Genomic DNA, 20,868 nt, shown 5'->3' with positions numbered 1-20,868 from the left:
GATTGAGGATAACTCTAAAAACCCTTTTGGGGAAGTACAATATATTTCCTCAAACTCTTCAGAGATCATCTCTATAAATTAGTATTAAAGTGCTTTATAACTACATACAGAATCCTTCTGCCTCTACACAGGTATCAAACTTTGCTCATTCTTGAAATTTTGTTTTATATAAATCCAAAGTACTGGCAGCCAAATTCATTGTATGTACCATAACCACACACAGTTCCAGTGTTTAGGTTCTTCATTTACAAAATTAAGTGTCCGTACAAAAATGTCAGCTTTCCTCATCATATATTCCTGGGGCACAATAAGGTCAGCTGAAGATGCAGCCTTGAATGTGTTTTCATATTGTAGGACATGGGTTTGTCTGAATTCAGACAAAATAGCTAATATACAAAGGTAATACTTGCCCAAATGAGGAGAGTTAGCATGCTGTGAATTAATGTGTGACTTTACAGCACACTTGCTCTTCACAAATTCTGTGGGTGGGCATACATAGCAAGCTCTTCAAATGCCTGGTGAAAAACTGCTCACTGCGTTGAAATGGAGAAAGCCATCTGACACTGAACTCAGGCAGTGTTACCATGCACTTGGATATTCCTGCTACGCTGTCAAAAAGATTCACACTATTGCTTACTGTGCACCAACTTCTCCTGTTAGGGAAGTATAAGCTTAAAACACAGAAATGTCTTTCTGGACATTTGTTCAGGGGCAGAACAGATGTAGTTTGCCAAGACATGGTGAATGAGGCCTTTAAAAAAAGGCGGTACTTTCTGAAGGAACACCTACACAGGTAGAAAGTGCTTTAAAATTGCACATTGATTTATCTAAACCCAGAACTCCCATGCAGGCAAGTTCTCTGTGAAGTTTCTGAAGCTGCACTGGCATCTTCATGCAAGTTAAGGAGGGGAAAAAGGTGCAGAATATATTCCTCTAACTTACTAATCACCAATACCATAGTTGTGAAGAACTCTGTGTATTGTGCCCTGTGTGCTGGTAAGGACTTGTGGAGTAAATACACATAACTAGACTTGTAACATATGGGTCTAGAGGAGTCCACATCAAAAATAGACTTAACCTATGTAAATAATGCATACAGCTTGTCTTATGTTTCGGAAACAAACTCCAAGCTGTGGTTGTCTTTAGATATCAAAAGGCACTATAAATCCAGATATAATGAGAAATCTTTTACATCAAATTGATTTCAAATATCATTTTCAGTTAGGTCACCCAAAATTTGTTAAGACTTACAGTTTCAGTTTAAAGCTTAAGAACTCCTGCAATATAAAACTGAAGCAAAATTCTGCAGTTATTGCCAGTGTAAGATGAGCTCCCAGCTTTTGTTCATCACGAATGCTTAAAGATTAGCTTTGACAAATTTCTGATGTACTTTCAAATAAAAGAATGTTAGCAGGTGCCTTAATGATGACAGCAATCAAGCTGTAACCATACCGTAACTGGATATTATGGCTAACTGATTTGTACATAACTATCCAGAAAAATGGCACTGCAATTACCATCTTCACACTTTGCAAGATATTCTGATTATTTTATTTAACTCATTTAAAAGGAACCAGGATTTACTGGTCAGAAGTTAGCGCTGTCAATGGACTCATGAAGAACACAGAGCACAGATGCATTATTTCTCTGCTGTTCTGAGTAACTCTCAGGACCACAGGCTGCTGCACTTTCAATAGCAGATTTTTTCAGGACATGCAGCAGGACTATCTGAGTGCCTTTTTCAGGGCTGCACACTAGATGGCCAATGGCACTTGAAGGTCTATTAAAAAGCCTGAATGTGTTAAAAGTTCAGTTGTTGGAAGGGGAAAGGGGCCAGGGGGTCTGTTTAGAAACAAAGTTACTTATTTTTTTTTAAATGATCCACCTTCTACTCTGCTTTCCAGGTACTTGTCCAACTCTGCCTCTCTTTTCACCGCCTCTGGCGATACCTTTGGTGCATTCGGAAAACAGATCAATATCACACTCATGTTGTCTCGACTTCCCTGGTGGAAAAGAAAAAATGATTTGAGAACGTATACACGCCAGGCTAAATACATATCAAAGCATTTTACACACAAAAATTGACAAGTCATAAGGTATTAGAATACAACTTCTACTACTATGGATTAATATTATCATTCTCCTTAATTTCCTCCTACCCACTCAAAAAATTCCAGAAGTCTGTCCACTTTTTCAGCACAATTTAAGTCACTTTGTTCTTCGCTCTTTTATGGTCTGAAGACTACATGAGGCCAATGACAGACAGCCCCATTGTCTTTGAAAAACAGACATTATTAAGGAGTGCTGTGTAATTACAAAGTTGTGTTCCATCTTATTTTAAGTACTATCCAATCATTCTGGGAAAACAGCTGAATATTAGATGGTTAAACAAAACTATTATCACTTAAAAGCTCTAAATAGAGAAATGCTGAATTCAGACAGTGCTCCCACCTAAACCTACACCTATTAGTTGGTTTGGGTTTTTTCTCCCCCTCTTTTTTCCTCCCTTCTCTTTTAAAACAAAAAAGTTACAAGGGAGAGAATCAGTTAAAAGACCAGCTGGAAGGGGCCCAGGCCTTTACAAAACCATTCTTTGCAATGAAAACATTTAAAACGCCAAGTAAACAGAACCCTAATACTTGAATATGTTAAAATACAAACACATTATGCTTATGAAAAGTAACAGTTTGCTTTCAATACCCCTGTGCTCTCGTCTACATGCATGCATCCATATGCTTAACTTTTATCATCAATTAAAACCGCTGAAGTAAGCAAGAACAACCCAGTGTTTAAAACAAGTGTATATGAGTGCATGGAGAGGTACTGACAATTGGCTACTGCAAAGCTTACAGCATCCACAAGCCGCTGCTCCTTCCCAGGTTATTTGTTTTCAGTATTACCAGATGAAAATTGTAAACAGAAATATATGTATTATCAACCTGCCAAAGTGCCGGAAAACAATAACATTTTTCCAAAACGGAATCAACAACCCTCTTAGCCATGTGGTAAGAACAGAGATCCTGTCTTGTCTCTCCAGTACCAAAAAAGTTGGCTTTTTTCTTAAAGCACTGACTGGCTTGGGTTGGAAGGGACCTTAAAGATCATGTAGTTCAAACCCCCTGCCATGGGCAGGGACACCTTCCACTAGATCAGGTTGCTCCAAGCCCAGTCCAACCTGCCCTCAAACACTGCCAGGGATGTGGCAGCCACAGCTACCCTGGGCAACCTGTTCCAGCGCCTCACCACCCTTACAGGGAACAATTTCTTCCTAATATCTAATCTAAATCTATTCTCTTTCAGTTTAAAGCTATTACCCTTTGTCCTTCACTACTTGCTCTTATAGAAAGCTTTCCTTTGGAAAATCAGATGTCAAGCTATGAAACTCTGTAACTGCACCATCCTGCAACTTGCTAATACAAAGTATTAAGTTATTGTAGACAAAATTACACAGATGTGTTAAATAAAACCTTTCCATCATCTTCTACCTGAGCGAGTTTTAGAGTTGTACCACACGAAGCTGAATAAAAAAAATAGTCATTAAACCAGAATAAAAACTAACTTAGGAAATCAGATCTTCATATGGTCAAGAAAAAACTTTAAACTGCAAAATATGAAGTCAAGGTTCATTCATTCTGCATTTATACTGCTGTAGTTATGCCAGTAATGTTACTAGTATATGCCCAAGAAAGGAGGGGAAGATTAGGAAGAAAAAGTATATTCTCTAGCCTGCTTAATTCTTAAGAGTTAAGCTTAAAGTATGCTGTGAAACAGAAAAGGACAGTTATTGTCCTTGGTTTGCCCATAAATTGCCAAAAGCTTTTAGTTTCCCAGTGATCACAATGTAACTGCACATGATTTTACACTCATTAAGCAAAACCACCCAGAATGCTGTACTGTTTCTGTTGTTCTTCTCTATCACCATTGTTGTGGAAATTATGGTAATTACTGTCAAAGTCATGTTAACATAAACTATCAGATACTTATAGACTGGACTCAACACTTATTCCGAACTTGTTCATAAACTTCTAATAGTGAAAACACAGTAAACTTCTTCTCTCAAGTCTGGCTACCTTGTACAAGCAGGTGTCAACTATCTCATTGCAAACTTTCTCAAGGTCATCAGTGACTTCAAGTCTGGATCTTACAAAGTCACACAGCTCTTCATTTCCCATAACATCCCAGATACCATCGCAAGCCAGTATGATGAACTGATCATCTTCTTCTGATCTCTCAATTTCATAAACTTCAGGCTCAGGTGAGACTAGCTGTTCTGTAGGACCTTTCCCATGGACACACTTATAATCAAAGTCCCCAAGTGCCCTTGAAACTGCAAGGGAGCCGTTCACACGCTGAATCATTACAGAGCCACCTGCATTCTGTATACGCTCTTTCTCCAGCGGATTACTTGGTTTGTGATCCTGTGTGAAGAAGTGAACCTTCCTGTTTCTACAAAGTAAACCTCTTGAGTCTCCACAGTTGATGAAGTATGTATGCTGGGGAGAAATCATGACACCCACAGCTGTTGACCCACTTCTGTCTGCACCATGTTTCTTCTCAGAGATGACTCTCATGTGTTCATCAATTTGCAGAAAACCTGTTCTGATGCCACTCTTTACACTTTCCACAGATGGAGGCCCATCTGGCCCTTTAAAATCCTGGTTGCTTGTGATGTGATCTAATAAATGCTCACAGCAGTACTTGGCAACCTGTGATCCAGCGTGGCCATCATATACAGCAAAAAATGACCATCCATCAAGTCCATTTGGCAAACCAATCACAGCTGTATGTGCATCCTCCATTTCAACTCGCCAGCCTTGCATACTACTCAGACCATAACGAAGCCCATTCCCTTGCCCCTGGGCATTATGCTTCTCCATCTTTGGCTTGTCTAAAAATGCTCCCATGATGGCCTTCCTTCAGTTCTAAAAAGGAAAACAAAACAAATCAGAATGACTTCTTAAACATCTTGTTTAAACATTCTATTGGAAAGTGTTAAATAATAGCCCAAATGATGCTAAGATGACAAAAATACACATATAGAAGGTGACTTTTCTGTGTGTCAAGTAAAATTTGTATTGTTTTCATCCAGCTTAAACAAGGACACTGCTACTAGCTGAACTACACTTTTGATATTTTAAAAGTATTTTCAGCTGTTTTACTTGAAAAAAACTCATATTCCACTATCATTCATGGTTCTGACAAACACCTCTTGTCTAAGTATGTATGAAATCAGTCTGAAAGAGGACTTGTTAACTGGCACACATCTGAATAGCTGTGATTACCAAGGCAACGAGAAGTTCAACGAGTCCAGGACAGTGGCACTCCCTAGATCCCTACCTGCTGGCCATAAAGTCCTGGCTGACACTCCACTTCTCCATTGGAGATGTGGAAACAAAAACAAATTGATTAGGTTTGGGGGTTTCTTGGTTGGTGCTTTTTTTTTTTCTCTTTTTTTTTTTTTTAAACACATAAAATGATTTGAATCATCAAGATGATGCCAGAGTCACCATAAAGGAAGAGGCAACACTGGATATGTAGGAGCAGGACTCAGAAGGAACAGAGCAACTGTCCCTTTAGGCATCAGCAAGCCATTAGTTTGGCTCAGCCATCTTGTGAAAGCTCATCCTTAGATTTTCAGTTAAATTACGCAGCAAGCTTCTCAGATGTCTGTGCTGCAGATTTACTTAAACCCTTAATGTATTCATACTTCACTGCCCCTGACAAGTCTAAGGAAATCTGTTTGGAAATAAAAATCACATGTGTTGTAAATTCATGCTTCTTTATTCAAGTCAGACCAATATGTTGCACACCCTATCCTCCTCCACCTTCCTTCACTGGAATATGATGCAGCAAATATTCATGCTTAAGAGAATAAGAATTATTATTTGCAGGCAGCGTAAACTGACTGGTTTATCTTCATGGCTTTCACACCCTAACCATCCAACCCACCCTTCTAATCCACATCAGTTTATTTGTGCATTCATTATTAAAAAAAATCATACAAACTAGGTCACACATTTTACATACTTGCAAATTCAGCCCTGGGAAGCATCAAAGAGTATGCAAATCACTGTTATACAATACAAGGTAATGGAACAAGATTGTGAGCTTTTCTATTTGAAGACAGTGGACAAAAATTAAATGTGAGAAGAGTCCCTGAAAGAGATTTTACCTGAGGCCCCAACTAAGCAGCTGCACTAGCACAAAAATTAATACTAGGAGATTTAGAAGGTTTTAACTTCTATGTGAAGCACATTTATCAGTTTTCTAAGTAATAACACCACTTTTTGATAACATGCTTTTATTGCAATACAGCTCGAGCTATGACACTGTATATCCAAAAAAGCATTTACATCTTCCAGCCACTATCAACCTTTTTAAAAAAATCTGTGTTAGAATAAACAGTCAAGAAATGTTTATATTTGATCTCACCATAACAATGATTCAAGTGTGAGGCATAGGGACTGGATATACACTCTTTGGCTCACATGCTTTGTTAGCAAAAACAAAGCCATGCACATTTCAGCTGTACAGAGAGATGTCAGCAGCAGTACACCTCTGCTACCTCTCACCCCCAACCCCTGCTCTTAAGTTCTGTGTCTTCTCAAGCGAACACATAACACTGATGCCCACGCAAACTGTAACTAGCCAACAAAATAGCGTTCACTGGTCTTGTATCCTAAGCACATGCATGAGGTTCACATTACTGCAGTTGCTATGAAAAAAATACGACTTAAGACTCTTTTATGTTCACATGCAACTCTAGTGAAGTCAGAGTGATCAAAATAATTACAGAATGCTGCCATAAATCAAATGGGGAATAATTCTGCAGAATAGTAAGACTTTTTATTCATTCCCTGATAGCAACAGAGTTTAAACAAACACCTAATACTTTCTTATTGTCAAAGAGACCATAAAATAGAATGCAGACACTCAATTATTTCTCATTAATTTAGAGCTCAAAAAGCAGGGTCAGCCCTGGCAATCACCACATTTTTGTGAAGTATTTTACATTATTGTGTTTAAAACAAAATAGAACAGCATTAATAACAAGATAGTTAAACTGACCACAAGCACTGACAAATTTGGACTAAAAAAAGGCAGTTTTCTTTCTAATTTATCACATCACTAAATACTTAATATTCAGAGTTGTGCTTTCGAAGCTATTTGTCCCTCTCAGTAGTTTGTCATGTAAACCACAATTAAAAATACATAGTCAGATCATAAGCAGTTGCAGCAACTCATATAGAACTGCTAGCACACTTCGAAAGTTAAGAAATCCACTCTCCATTTAAAATCAAGTTGCTTTATCCCTCCCCAGAAGGTAAACTGAAAGTGGTTGCTATTCCAAATTAAGCCTTGTTGGTGAGATGTTGACACCCTTCCAGGGTGCAAGAGACCCACCATAGATGCACATACAACCAGACAGAAGGATAACCACAATGTTGTCATGTAACTTCTACTTAGGAAATTATTCACAGCCCATACCATAAAGTATTCAACTTCTGAAAACAGCAATAACAGACTGCAGCTGCCTTCTCTGCAAACACTCTAGCTGACCATACTTTCACCAGAACACAGGTCTAAACCTGTAGGAGAGTAAGGCCAGGTTTTCAAAACCCTCGTATGTACCTGAAGAGAAAGTATAGCTTACTCATTGACATAATGAATATGCCAAGCCTTTAGTTTTACCAGAACTTTAATTCTTGTTCAGAAAAATATGAGTTTAATATTACCAATCTGTGAATTCTTATTAATTGGAAGGCTACCTACTACTTCTCCCCCTTTATGTGTGCATAAAGCCTGAGGAATTTAAAGAGTCTTGGTTAAAATAAAGACAAAAAAGCACCACAACAAACAACCCAAACACCCCCCCCCCCAAAAAAAAAAACCACCCCAAAACATAACAAAAAAAAAAAACAACAAACCAAAACACGCCACCTTAAGACATTAGAAAGTGCTGCCTCCTTCCTGCTAAAAATACCTTTCAGACTGTTTTGGAGTCCATATCTACAGAAACATCTTTCATCCATCAGTGTCTACCTAAATCACTGGTATGTTTTTCGTTCTTTCAGGAGGTGGTTTGTGCACTGTACTGATTTACTTGAAACAACACCTTTAGTTAAGCATATAACTGTATGCAAATAAGACTAACTTACAGCAGTACCAGCGCCTACATTACAGCATGACTTTATGTAATAACACTAAAGAGAGAAGTCAGACCCAGAACAGTCTGCCTGCACAATGTACAGTAAAGCCACAGATTCCCAGCATCGATTAAACCAGCCCTCTCCTGTATATCTTTAGTCATCTTCCTAAACAGGAGTCCTCATCTTATGACCCTTCTTCTCAAATAATTTTACTACCCCTCCCATTGCACTGCTTAACCCAGCCACACATTTCTGCAGTCATGTTAGAAAACTGCAGTCTCGTAAAGGGAGACAGAACCAATCCTCCATTCTGAAATGCTCAACTTTCAGGCTGTTTGAACGACACATACATACTAAAGAAGACATTCTTCCTACGCTTATTAAAGCCAAAGTAAGAGAAAATGCACTTTAACATGAAGTTTAGTTGGAAATGTACACCACACACTCCTAAAAGAGAAGAGCTTTCAGCAGTCAAAGTTCCTGGATTTTGGCTCTGAAGAAGAGAGGCTTCTGAGCAAAACTTAAAAAGTGAAAACAGACCCCTACATGTAAAACCTACATGTAAATATATACGCAGGGGACCCATTTATGCATCTACAAGTGCATCTAAAACATGACCTCGGACATGGTGATTTTGTGGAGGTCAAACTGAAGACAGCCTCTACAGCAAGTGCACGAAAAACTCAGGTAGCAATTTGCAGACAGAAAAGTAATACTGTACAGGGCCTAGAAAAATCAACACAAGTAACAAAATCTTGGATGAAATACAAGAGTGCCAAAATTCAAAGGACTGCAGCATTGGAAACAAAACTGAAATAATGAATGGAGCATGCCAAAGAGTCAGCAGCTAAACTCCTTGAAAATAGATGCCACTGGAGAACAGAGTGGCAAAGAAAAGGAGGGTAATTAGTATACCGGACCATGGACAACCATGGACAACCACAGATACATCACTGGAATGCATGAAACCTCTTTGCCCCTTTCATTTGTCCCTCAAATTGTGCTATCCAGACAGCACAAGTATGAGGCCTCCTGATACACACAGAAGTAATTTTGGCTGTTTTGCTATTTGCTTATTTGTTTACTTGAATGTTCAAATGAAGACAAGTCTTAAATTGTTCACAAACGACAGTTAATGTAACTCCATGTACCACTGTAAAAAGAATTTATTTTTCCAAGGAATTCAGACAAGGATTTGATCACACTGTCCAAGAAAACCAAGCACCCCCATTTGAAACTTGTACTTCAACAATCTGTGATTTAATAACAAAAACAATGTTTGAGTTATACTCCTTCCACTAGCATAAGCTACTTATATAAACCACACTTAACATGGGTGCTTGTTCAAACTAAGCTGAGAAATGTCCCCACACTCCTACTTCCTAGAACAATTCTCCAACTGACATTATGCCCTGTGTGTTGTAATGAGCACCATAAAGAAAGATTACAACTTTTACTTGAACTACAGGATACAGATCAATTATTATCAATAATTATACAGAGTGCTACTGAATGGGGGGGAGGGGGGAGATGACAGAAAAAAAGAGCATTTGATCCCTTCAACTTCCATCTGATAGTGATACTTTACCCCCCACACCTTAAGCAGACTGGATGCACTAACCAGTCAGCACATAACTGTGCAAATTACGCGGAACCATGTTCAGAAGTTAGTGTCTGTCGGATGAAAAACTGACAGTACTTAGCGGATGCCCCACATCAATTAATGTTAACAAACAACATGTCAGAGATCATCCCAGGGATCAGAAGAATGACTAAAATAAAACAGAACACGCAGATGAGGAGACATAATTACACCACAGTCATGGGCTGAATGAAGTCATGAAAAAGCTTCTTGCCAATGAAACTATTTAAAAACTATTGGAGGCTATATGACTGAGTTCTGGCATTTATGGTTCAACAACATCAAAGTACTCAAAACTACAGCTGATGTTTCTGAATGTGTACTTTCAGACACAGAAATACATGTCCAACTAGGAAATGTGAATTGTCTAGGAAAAGAAGTAGAAGAAAATACATAACTTATTTTAATAAACATGGACTAACACACAATTCCCCCATCAGAATTCTTGCTTCTTGGAGATGCAAGTGTAGTCTGCACTATAATTCAGTAACACAACTGTGAACAGAAGAACATAAGAAGAAGCTACATATATCGGTAAGAAAGTTTGTGATAACAATTTTTCTGCTTTAGGACAGATGTGGGAGCTATGGCATGTGGTAGACGAAGGGACAGGAAAAGGTAGACAGCTAGAAACATTAATTTAAAGAAAGTAAAGAGAAATATCCAAGCTCTCAGAAACAGGCCTTCAGACAGGCACAAACATCTGTACATGGACAAAAGTGATATCAGCCAAAAAAACCCCACAGGTTTTGAAAAGCAAGTTAATGACTCTGTGTGTACAAAGGAAAGTATGAATTGTTTCAACCTTTACCCACTTACCCTCCCTCTCTCCCTGTAATTAATATGCAACAGTGATTACACGCACAACTTCATACCACAGCAGAAAACACTAAATCACTGGACCTCTGACACAGACAACTGAGCTCTGACCTCTTGATAGCTGCTCCACAGGCACTGCCATTTCACTGAGACAACTTGTTTTGTGAGTTTTGGTTTTTTTTCAACATAACTTCCACTTAAAATCCTTTCTCCTTGCTAAGAGCTGACAGATTTATGAATGCTTCCCAGTAGTAAGCAGCAAAATACTTTATTCCATTTGTTTTCCTATAATTATGATTTTCATCTGTCTGTATGGTAGAGTAGGTAGGACTTAGAATAGTATTGCTGAAGTCTCCAAAAGTCTTCTGGAACACAGAAGGTAACCATTACTAAGTTAACACCCTCCCTCCAATATGTTTCAGCTTTCTTAAAGCACCTTTTTCTGCTCCTATGTACCTTTCCCGCAGACACCTACACCTGTTTCAAGGTTAAACTAGGAGCTGCTATTCTCAATATGAATGTACTCTGGCTGGCTGAGTTTCAATTTCCCTCTGAAGGAGATGTATGTAATCTGAGTTTTGAAAAAGCAAGCCCTGGACATTGAAACAGTTAATTCATCTAACAGGCTATTCCTGAGGAAATCTGAAACACGGTGAGGCAGTTTCAAGATTTCTTTATGGAGTTGTTTTCATTTACATTAAGAAGGACATGGAGTTGCCGGAGCAAGTCCAGAGGAGGGCCACGAGGGTGATCATGGGGCTGGAGTCCCTCCCATCTGAAAACAGGCTGAGAAAGTTGGAGCTGTTCAGCCTGGAGAAGAAAAGGCTGCATGAAGACCTCATAGCAGCCTTCCAATACCTGAAGAGGGCCTACAAGGATGCTGAAGAGGGACTCTTCATTAGGTGTTATAGTGCTAGGACAAGGGGTAATGGGATCAAACTTCAATAGAAGTTCATGTTAGATATAAGGAAGAAGTTCTTTACTGTAAGGGTGGTGAGGCACTGGAACAGGCTGCCCAAGGAAGTTGTGAATGCTCCACCCCGGTTGTGTTCAAGGCCAGTTTGGACAGTCTTGGGTGACATGGTTTAGTGTGTGGTGCCCCTGTCTGTGGCAGGGGGGTTTGAACTAGATGATCTTAAGGTCCTTTGCAACCCTAACTATTCTATGATTCTCTGATTTTGAAATACAGTCAGTTACTGAAGAAAATAACTTCATTCCAAAATCACTAGGACCACTGCTGGGAACAAAAATCACTACATTGATTTTGAGAGGAGATACAACTTACATCCACAAGGATCAGTTACTCATTAGGATCAAGAAGACAAATTAGTATTTCTTGGCCCAGACAGAATTCTTGCTTCTTTCTAAATATTTGCACTACAAATTACAGGTGGGAAAGCATAAGGAAAAAAAATTAAAACAAAAAAACCCCACTAGGCAGCATCATCAAAGTACAAGAAGCCAAATCACTATGAAAAACAGAGTAGACAACGCAAATGGCATTAACAAGTACTATGAAAATCAATGAGGTAGCTCTGCATAAATTCATATGCTGCTGTCTGAACAGCATGAGAATGAAAAAGCCAAGGTCCTTGCTTGAAAGCATTAATAAGCAGAAAACATGTCCATGCTGGTGTTCAGCTCAGCACCTTCCTGGTTATACTTAATTTTCAAAAAATTTCTTACTTAAAAGTATTGAAAGATAAATAAAAGACACGCATTTCAGACAAAGAGATTAGAAAACTTGTGCAAATGGCACACAAGCTCCTGCAGACTCCAGCCAAAATTCAAAGCCCCATTGAAGCAAGCACTGTAAAAAGGAACTAGAAGATTCAAAGAAGCTGCAGTCTATGTAGACAGAAGCCAGGAGAAAGGCATTTCTTCATTTTATGTATCAATGAGATTCAGTAAGATCCAAATAAAAAAAAAAAAAAAAAAAAACAACAAAACAAAACAATACAAACAAGTGAAAATAAGAATTCCAACCAAACTGCTCATGTCAGAAAGAATATACAGTGCTGTGCAGCTATTCCAACAGAATATGCACAGCAACAGTTTCAGCAGAAAAACACATGGGTGAAAAGGAAACAAAAAAAGCACAGAAAAACGGAGTTATAGTAAGTCATTAGAGTTTAATCACATTTTTTTTCCAGTACTTGTAATACAGAGAGTACTCTGCCACTGTCATCTACCACCATAAGAGAATAGTAGCCCACTCCTAGACATCATGGGCCTAATGGGTAATTCTTGAGTACAAGCTACTGTAAATCCAGGAAATGAAAAGATCTGAACATACCAAAAGCTTAAATAGCTAAATCCCCTTGTTTTATTTCCATTCTTCTGATCTCTCATTTACAGCTCACAGCCTCAGCATCTTTCAGCCAAACACCACCATTAAAAAAAAAATAAAAATTAAAGATTCATAGACTAATGCTTTATTTAGTAGAAGAACCATACAGAGGAAAGTGAAGTTACTGGGCAAAACACATTTAGACCAGAATGACTGATTAGAATGACCAGGACTGTTCAGGCTGTTCAAAAGCCACTGGAATTAAGTCAAGCTATTGCAAATTTATCTTTGTCAGTTTTTTCATCTGAAGTGTTAAAACTAGGAAGAAGATGCTATATGGAAAAAGGTCCCAATGGGACTATTCACTGAGACGCCAAAAAACAAACGGAGGCTTAAATAATAGTATTTAAAAACCCAAGAGAACACCAAATGCATTAATCAAACCATTTCTGAAATACAGAAATAAAAAAACCTCTCATCTGTGATGATGAAGTTCAGCAAACTGCCACTTTTTTACAGTTGGCATAATTTGGTATTGTCACCTTTGGTAACGTGTACAAACTCTTACAGAATCCCACCATCCTTCTGTCATACTGTTTTACTAATAACCTTCCCACAAACATTTTAAAACCTAAGTCAATATAGTCCCATACACCTTAAAGAAAATTGAACACATGGAATCATCACACCATCTCCTCTTCAGTTTTTAGTCTTTGCACCTCCAGCTGTTCACCAAGGTCACTGTTCATTAAAAATAATTATTCAAAGCTTTCAAACTTCAGATCTTCCTAACTTCAACAGTAAGCATCAGCCACCTATTTCTGATATGTCTTACTAGTAATTTATTTATCAGTACGGAAGAATAAAACCTAAATGAAAATGTTAATACAGATAGTGCTTGGGAGTAACTATTCAGAGAAAACACAACCAGTATGCATGTGCCCAGTGATTAGAAGATGTTTGCATGAAGGCTCCAAAATTTCCTGTTTAGCCAAGCACTCAGTACCAGAAAAATAATTCAAAGACAGACACATAAGCAATTTCCCATACCCTTCATTTTACATGAAAATATTTGTGGGGTTCTAGTTCTAATCTCAGCAACATTACCACTATTCTAGTGAGAATATAAGAAAAGCAGCATACAGAACATACAAGGCCTGATGACTACACAGGGGAATAAAACAGGAATAAAATAGGAAATGTTCTGAAGTGTACAGCTGTAACCTGGCTTGCTTGCAAGGAAATGACATCAGAACTATGCCAGAATCACATTAAGACATGGAAGTCAAATCCTCAAAGCTTAGGAAAAGCCAGAGTTTGTTCATTTGTAAACACACAGAGATTTGATTTTATTTTGCCCTCATGTACCCAGCATTCCTATCTCATTAAAAGAACAAGGAGAGAGGATGACTGCTGCAATAAAGTCGATTTCCCCCTTCCCCCACAAGACTACATAAAAATATAAAACCAGAAACCAAGGTAAAAACCCTATTGCTTTAACCTTTTATGCATACAGTAACTTTCAGGACAGGCATTCTTCTGAGGGTCATACCAATTTCCAAATTCACTTCTACCACTATCAGTGCAGAGTTGACAGATTTGCCCAAGCTGAACAAGGCTCTCCTGAGTCCAAGGTTAAGACCATTGCAGCTCAAAATATTCTGGTCACCAAATGAGGACATTGAAAAATTCATCTGTTCTTCAAAATATAAGCAGTACTAATGACAGCATTTCCTAAGCATACAGGGCCTCATTCTGCAGCCTCAGAATGGTCCTTTATAGAAAGAAGAAATACTAGATTTTTAAGAAGGGTCTGTCCAAATACTTACTGTAATTAGACTAGGGGAACCAGCAAATTATTTACTCATAGAAACTAATTATTTCTTCACAAAAAGTTCCTACAATTTAATACTTACCACTTACATGCCCACATTTTTCTGCATTGTGGACCCCTTTCTGAAGGCTGGGATTTACTTAATTTAGCAGACAGCTCAACAATTCCTTAAACTCATTTCCAAACAGAAAGAGCTTAAGCACAATTTACAGTTCTCACGGCTACTGCATTTAATGGTATTTTGTAAGTAAAAAAATCAACATAATTGTATGCATGAACAGCTATGATATATGGTTAAGAATACAGACTATCATTCAAATTCCAGATTAAATGTACAGTTGGCAGTTAAAATGAACTGTATACATAGGTACAGAAAATCTATCAAGTTACATCTGAGACCCAAACATGAAAGCACATTTCATCCTCTAGATCACAATCCAGCAAGGCATTTAAGCCTGAGAGCAACATCATACATCTGATTAGTCCCACGTAATTCAGTTGAATGTAGTGTATCAGCATAAGCACATTCAAGTGCTTTGCTTTATTTAAACTGCAGCTATTAGAACACAAGTCATGTTACACTTGAGTTCCTTAGGTTTGTAAACTATTATCTTAAAGACTTTAGAGATCTTTTTGTCTATTAAAATATTTTTACCTGAAATGAGAACTAAGATGTTAGCAATAAAGAGGCTAATATACTTTTTCCTCTACGTGTAAACTGTTAGGATTACTCTACATTTCAATATTGAAACCTGATTAGCCAGTTTTTTTGCTTTGTATCACTCTTAGATGCTCTTCTGCTAGCACACTGATGTAAAGTTTACACTCTAAACAGTGTTCAGTATACTGCATCGGAACTATGTGTAGATGAAGGCAGTTTTTATTCTGTTATTTTAGTCATGTATAAACATCTTTTTAGAAGAGCTATTTAAAAAAACTAAGCAACTGTTTCACATATTTACAAGCACTGTGTTTTGTAGACTTCAGTTAGCAAGCTGAACTAGCCATTAGTTAATTTTACCAGTACATGAAAACAACAACAAAAAATTAATAAAATGAATACTCAGTAAAACAAAGGCTTATTCACTTCAAACACAAACGGAAAAAAAAAAAATAACACTGACTTGACAGACATCTGTAACTTAGTATGCAGTTTAACACAGAGGAGTTTAGCATACAGAAATACAGCAAAGCAGACCTTCCACGGCAGATAGAAATATAGAAAAGCAGGCATTTTAGCAGATAGAAATATAGAAAAGCAGATCTTACAGCACTGGTTTAATGCCAGTAACAGTCAGATACTAGCTCTAGCCAGAAACAAAAATCAGTCTACTCACGCTCATGGTATCATGCTTGCTTTCTTCTCCTGTCCCAGTTACAACTTCTTTGGTAGAAACACTCCTCCTAGTCTTAAGATTTAAATTATTTACTCTAGCAGTGCTGCATCTTAATAAACCGTAATTTGTTCCAGCAGATAGCAACAGAGGAAACCTAAAGAAGCTACAAGGAGATAATGCTATCTCCACTGTGATCCCCACCACATCATGGCTCAAATACATGAATCCTTCTTATGCAAGGCCTAATGGCATGTGGACAAAATGCCATTTAAAAAAAAAAACCAAAAAAAAAAAAACCACATTTTAGGTACGCTCCCTGGATCTTCTAAATATCCCAAGAACACTGGTGTTTTTTCAGGCATTACATATTGTTAACAGAGACATTATAATTTACAAGTTTCCATTCTTTCAGAGAGAAGCACTGTAGTTAAACATGCTTAAATTTTATAGAAGTTTATTTCTTATCCTAGTATTTTTACTGAAATTTGGATCATGTGACTAAAACTAGAGAGATCACTAAGAATTCAGCAGCAAAACAGCACACAAAAAGAGCTTTCTTCTCCAAAGAACAAATAAGACTACAGGTTGCAGCATCTAAAAAAGTTACAGATGATACACAAATGTTAAAGTTAAAAAGTGAGGTACAATTTATAAGAAAAGATGAGTGAAAATTACAAAAGGCCACATTGCAATAGCAAGAACGTTGTTTGGCTCAGGTGTATCTGTAAGTCACAACTGTTTTGACTTCAAACATTGTTACTATTCAAGTCTTTGAAGTGAGCTGGTTTGCAGAGACAATGAATACAATTATTCTACAGTACATCTCATTCCAAAATTTGATTATTTAATACCACAACCTGCATTATTCAATCACTTAATTGAAATGTAGTTCTGCTAAGCCAATTACATAGGGAAAAAAAAAAGTATTTTTACATCAAAATAGTCTTGAACATGTAAAAATTAAGTCAATAGTAATGACAATATTTTAGTAATAAATACGTTATTGTGAAATTACTTATATTTGGGTCATCTGGTGAAAGCAGCTGTTTTATATTCCCTAGTTCCACTAAAAAGGAAAAGTGCAATAAGATCCCCTATTGACAGCTGCATTCAAAAACATACCAGTTACATAAGTTTGCAAATTATACTGTGCCAGAGTTAAATATCTAAGCATTTTAACGACAGTTCTTAAAATGCTATCTCAGCAAGAATGACTCAACTTCACTGCATAAGCTGTGCTCCAGATAAGAAGCAACGAGCTTGAATTTATAGAAAAAACTTTTTTTTAAATTCTGCTCTAACTCAAATTGCTCTGAGTTCTGCTTGTTTAGACCTGCAAGTTTCACCAGTCATTTGGCATTTCCATCTCTCAGTTTCAAAAGTATCTCAAGTTCACCTATAGACAGTTAAGTAAATACTTGGAAAACAGGTATAGTTTTCTACTGTACGTCATGGGGAGAGATTTACCAGAAAACCACCAACCAAAACACTAAACCCATAAACCAGAGGTAGGACTTGCCTGTATCTGAGAAAAACACTCTTCTGCGCCAGATTGTGAGAGGACAGACCAGCTCTCTCCAGACAAGCTACATTTATCTGAGGGTTTTATCAGGAATCTGTCCATGAGGAAAACATTAATAACTGGCATGATGGACCAGCAAGTCTTAGCCCAGTCTCATATACAAAAGACAGATCCAGAAAGGCCTGAAGAGAAACTTTTAGGAGCAGTTCTCTCTACCCCAAGGAAAAATGCTGGTATACCCATCAGAACTGTCTTCCTTTCTTTCAATTGCTACTTTGATTTAATAGGTAAAATGTAAAACATCCCTGACCCATGTTTCCCTCCCCCCTACCCCATGTCTCTGATGTTATTCATAGAGAAACTATGAATAGTAACAGGAGGGAAACTATCAGAGAAGAAATGCAGCTAGAACTTGCATGATTTTTTGTCATTTGTCAGTTCACAGAGGGTCCTGAGTACCAGCAGCTGTCTTTAATTTCACTAGTGCTTCACAAATCCTGCTTCAGCCTAACCATTGAAACAGTATACAGGCTCAGTAAAGTGCTACATTGGTTCCTATTTGGAAAGTAATTTTGTAGAATCACAAGAGTTAGAACTGCTACTTTAGAATGTTTCTACTTGTTCTGATGTTAAACATCACAACCTAAGGAAAACATATCACCTACTGCTCTCATGATCTAGAACTGCCTTCTGCTTAAAAACAAGAAAAAAAATTTATTTGTACGACACACAGGACCTTAAATCTTAAGGTCACCACACTGGCCAGCTGACTGACCAGCACCTTCTCATTGAGGAAGGGTACTACTAAAAAGAATAAATTAATTCCTCACAAGTACTATGGTAAACCTTTTGCAACAGCAAAATTTTGCCATACACAGTACTGAAATATCATAATGGTACTAAATAAATATAAACACCTTATCAAACAGATGTCTACAAAATCAGTTCTTCTGAAACTATTAATCTGCAGCCAGTCTTAAAGCTGTATCATATCTACTATGACACAAGCTAATGTAATAAAAAGGTTAGACACATGCTCAGAACCTCTGGCATTCAACATGCAAGCCCAATTACCTAGTACATCACTGGACAACTTTTTATTCGAGGAGAGCATTTTACTTCTATCTACTCTGAACATGCACGCTGGCAGATCACAGCTCATCAGTACAACCTTTGCTCACGACATTGTTTTCAAAGAGAAATCTCTCTCAAAACTTTAAACGCGTCAAAGGCGTTGGCAAGGGAAAACTGCCCGCTGCGTAGTAATGTCACTGTCTGGGGAGTGCTCGATGCTCCGACCCTCGCTAGGGTGGGGTGCTTTATAAATAGATGCGTGTTGGTTGTTGGTTTTTTTTTTTTTTGTTTCCCCAGTGGCGTGCCCCAAGCGTTTGGGTGGTGATGGGAGAGAGGACTGTTTATAGCCATTATTAAATGAACTCTGAATCGGCCGAGGAAATGGGGGAGGGGGTAGCTGCTGCTACCTGAGCCAGGCCCAAAATCATCTGCCCACCCTTCTCCGCCCCTGCCCAGCCCCGAGGGGCTGCCGTGCCACCCCCCACCCTTCGGTCAAGCCGCCTGCAATGCAGGGGCTGCGCAGCGTGGCCAGGCCACCTTCGGCCCTGGGGGAGATGTGCGGGGGTAATGGCTCCTAGCAGCAGCATCCCACATCAGGCTCGCACCCGCACCGCCCCCCTTCCTATTTCCCTCCTTTTCGCCGCCCCGACCCGGTACCGGCTGCTGCCGCCGGGGATGGCGCCTGCCTCCTCCCGAGGGCTACAGAGGAGCCCCCACCCCCTCCGGGCTTGCCCCCTCCCGCACGTCCGCCCCCACATGTTTACAGGCCCCACGGCCCGGGCGGCGGTGGACGCGGCCCCCTCCAGCCTCGCCGCCCCTCACCCGCCTCAGCCCGGCCCGCCGGAGGCCCCGCACTGCGCAGCGCTACTTACCCCCCGGCCGCGGTGGATGGCGCCGGCTGCGGCGGGCAGGGCCGCGCTCCCGAAGGTGCGTAGGGGCAGGGAAGCCGGGGGCAGGCGGGGACGGCCGCGGTGGGGCCGCCGGCGGGCAGGCAGGGGGAGAAGGGGAAGGAGGGGAAGGAGAAGGGGAGGGGGGCACCCAGCGGGCGGCCTTGCCTCAGTTCATTCACAAGCGGCGGCTGTTCGAGGGCGGCTCTGTGCCCAGGGGGAGCCTAGCGCTCATCTCGCCTTCACTCCTCCGCTCCCCTCCTCGCTTAGCCGCCGCTCGGCCGCCGCCGCCCCCCCCCCCTCGCGGCCCCCTCCCGCCGCCCGAGCTCCGCGCCCACTCGCGCACCCCCGCGGAGCGCTCTCCGCCCCCCGCGGACGGACACACACATACGCGCGCGCACTGCGCCGCCGCCTCTGCCTCCTCCCGCCGCGCAGGCGCGCCGGGGACCGGCGCTCGCGCGCGCCGCTGAGGGAAAGGAGGCGGGAGGGGGTGCTCGCGCACGCGCTCCCCTTCGCCCATTCCCTCTGCCGGCGGAGCGCGTACGCACGCGCCGGGCCGCCGGCCCCGCGCCCGCTCGCTGCCGTCCGTTAGCGAAGCCCGAACCAGCGCCAGAGCGCGGCAAACACCCGGCTCTGGCGCAGCGGGGGGATACCCGGATGTTAGCGCCGGGAGCGCGGCAAATGCAGGGGGACAGCGGGGGGACCGCTACGGGTATTACATCATCCTCCGCCTCAGGCCCCTCCGGCGCTGCGCCGCACCGAGCGTGCGCGGAGGAGAGGCGCGAGCTTGGGCGGGGTACGGGGCGAAGACGTTAGCAGCGCCGCCCTCTTCCCCGAGGTGGGAGGCTGAGGCGAGCGCTAGAGGCGCGTATGATCGGTCCCGGTCCCGGTCCCGGTCCCGGTCCCGGTCCCGGTCCCTGTCCCTTGGTCGTGGTGACGACGACGGCGGCAGCGACGACGACGGCAGCAGCATTTTTATTCTTTCATTGCCGCTGCTCGCCTGAGGTCGAGGAAGGAGGCAGGGAGGCAGGCAGCGGCGCCCAGGTGGTATCGCCCGCAGTGGTGTGTCTCGTCTCCTTGAGGAGGCAGCGGGCGCGGGGAGCAGCGCTTCTTGCTTCTCAGTGGGGACGGGCTGTAGAGAAGCCGCCCTGCTCGTGTTACGTTCCAGAAGCCGCGGGCGGGCGCAGCGCCGCAGGGATGCGCTGGGATATCCTCTTAGCTGCCTAAACCAGATCCCTGGAGGCTGCCCCGCTGGAATCAGAACCGCTGGCAAAATCAGCAGCGGATTACCGCTAATGAACGCATAATGGGTT

General features: G+C 40.8%; 1 protein-coding gene across 4 annotated transcripts in view; it reads right to left on the bottom strand.

Annotated features, from left to right (window-relative positions):
- The window catches only part of PPM1A (protein phosphatase, Mg2+/Mn2+ dependent 1A), a 29,948-nt gene extending 9,902 nt beyond the window's left edge, over positions 1-20,046 (bottom strand). Inside the window, exons 1-4 of one of the 4 annotated variants that reach the window (XM_065682819.1) lie at positions 19,541-19,937; positions 17,592-17,688; positions 4,071-4,922; positions 1,886-2,003 (exon numbers count right to left, since the gene is read on the bottom strand). In XM_065682819.1, coding sequence (XP_065538891.1) covers positions 1,886-2,003; positions 4,071-4,904 — 952 coding nt within the window. In that variant the 5' untranslated portion in view covers positions 4,905-4,922; positions 17,592-17,688; positions 19,541-19,937. The other 3 variants (XM_065682820.1, XM_065682818.1, XM_065682821.1) reach the window with 3 other exon arrangements.
- Between the last annotated feature and the right edge of the window lie 822 nt (positions 20,047-20,868).

This window comes from Lathamus discolor, chromosome 6 (genome assembly GCF_037157495.1).
Source record: "Lathamus discolor isolate bLatDis1 chromosome 6, bLatDis1.hap1, whole genome shotgun sequence".
In the NCBI taxonomy this organism is placed as follows: Eukaryota; Metazoa; Chordata; class Aves; order Psittaciformes; family Psittacidae; genus Lathamus; species Lathamus discolor.
Note: the sequence above shows the minus strand (reverse complement) of the source record. Positions and strands in the feature narration are given on the sequence as shown.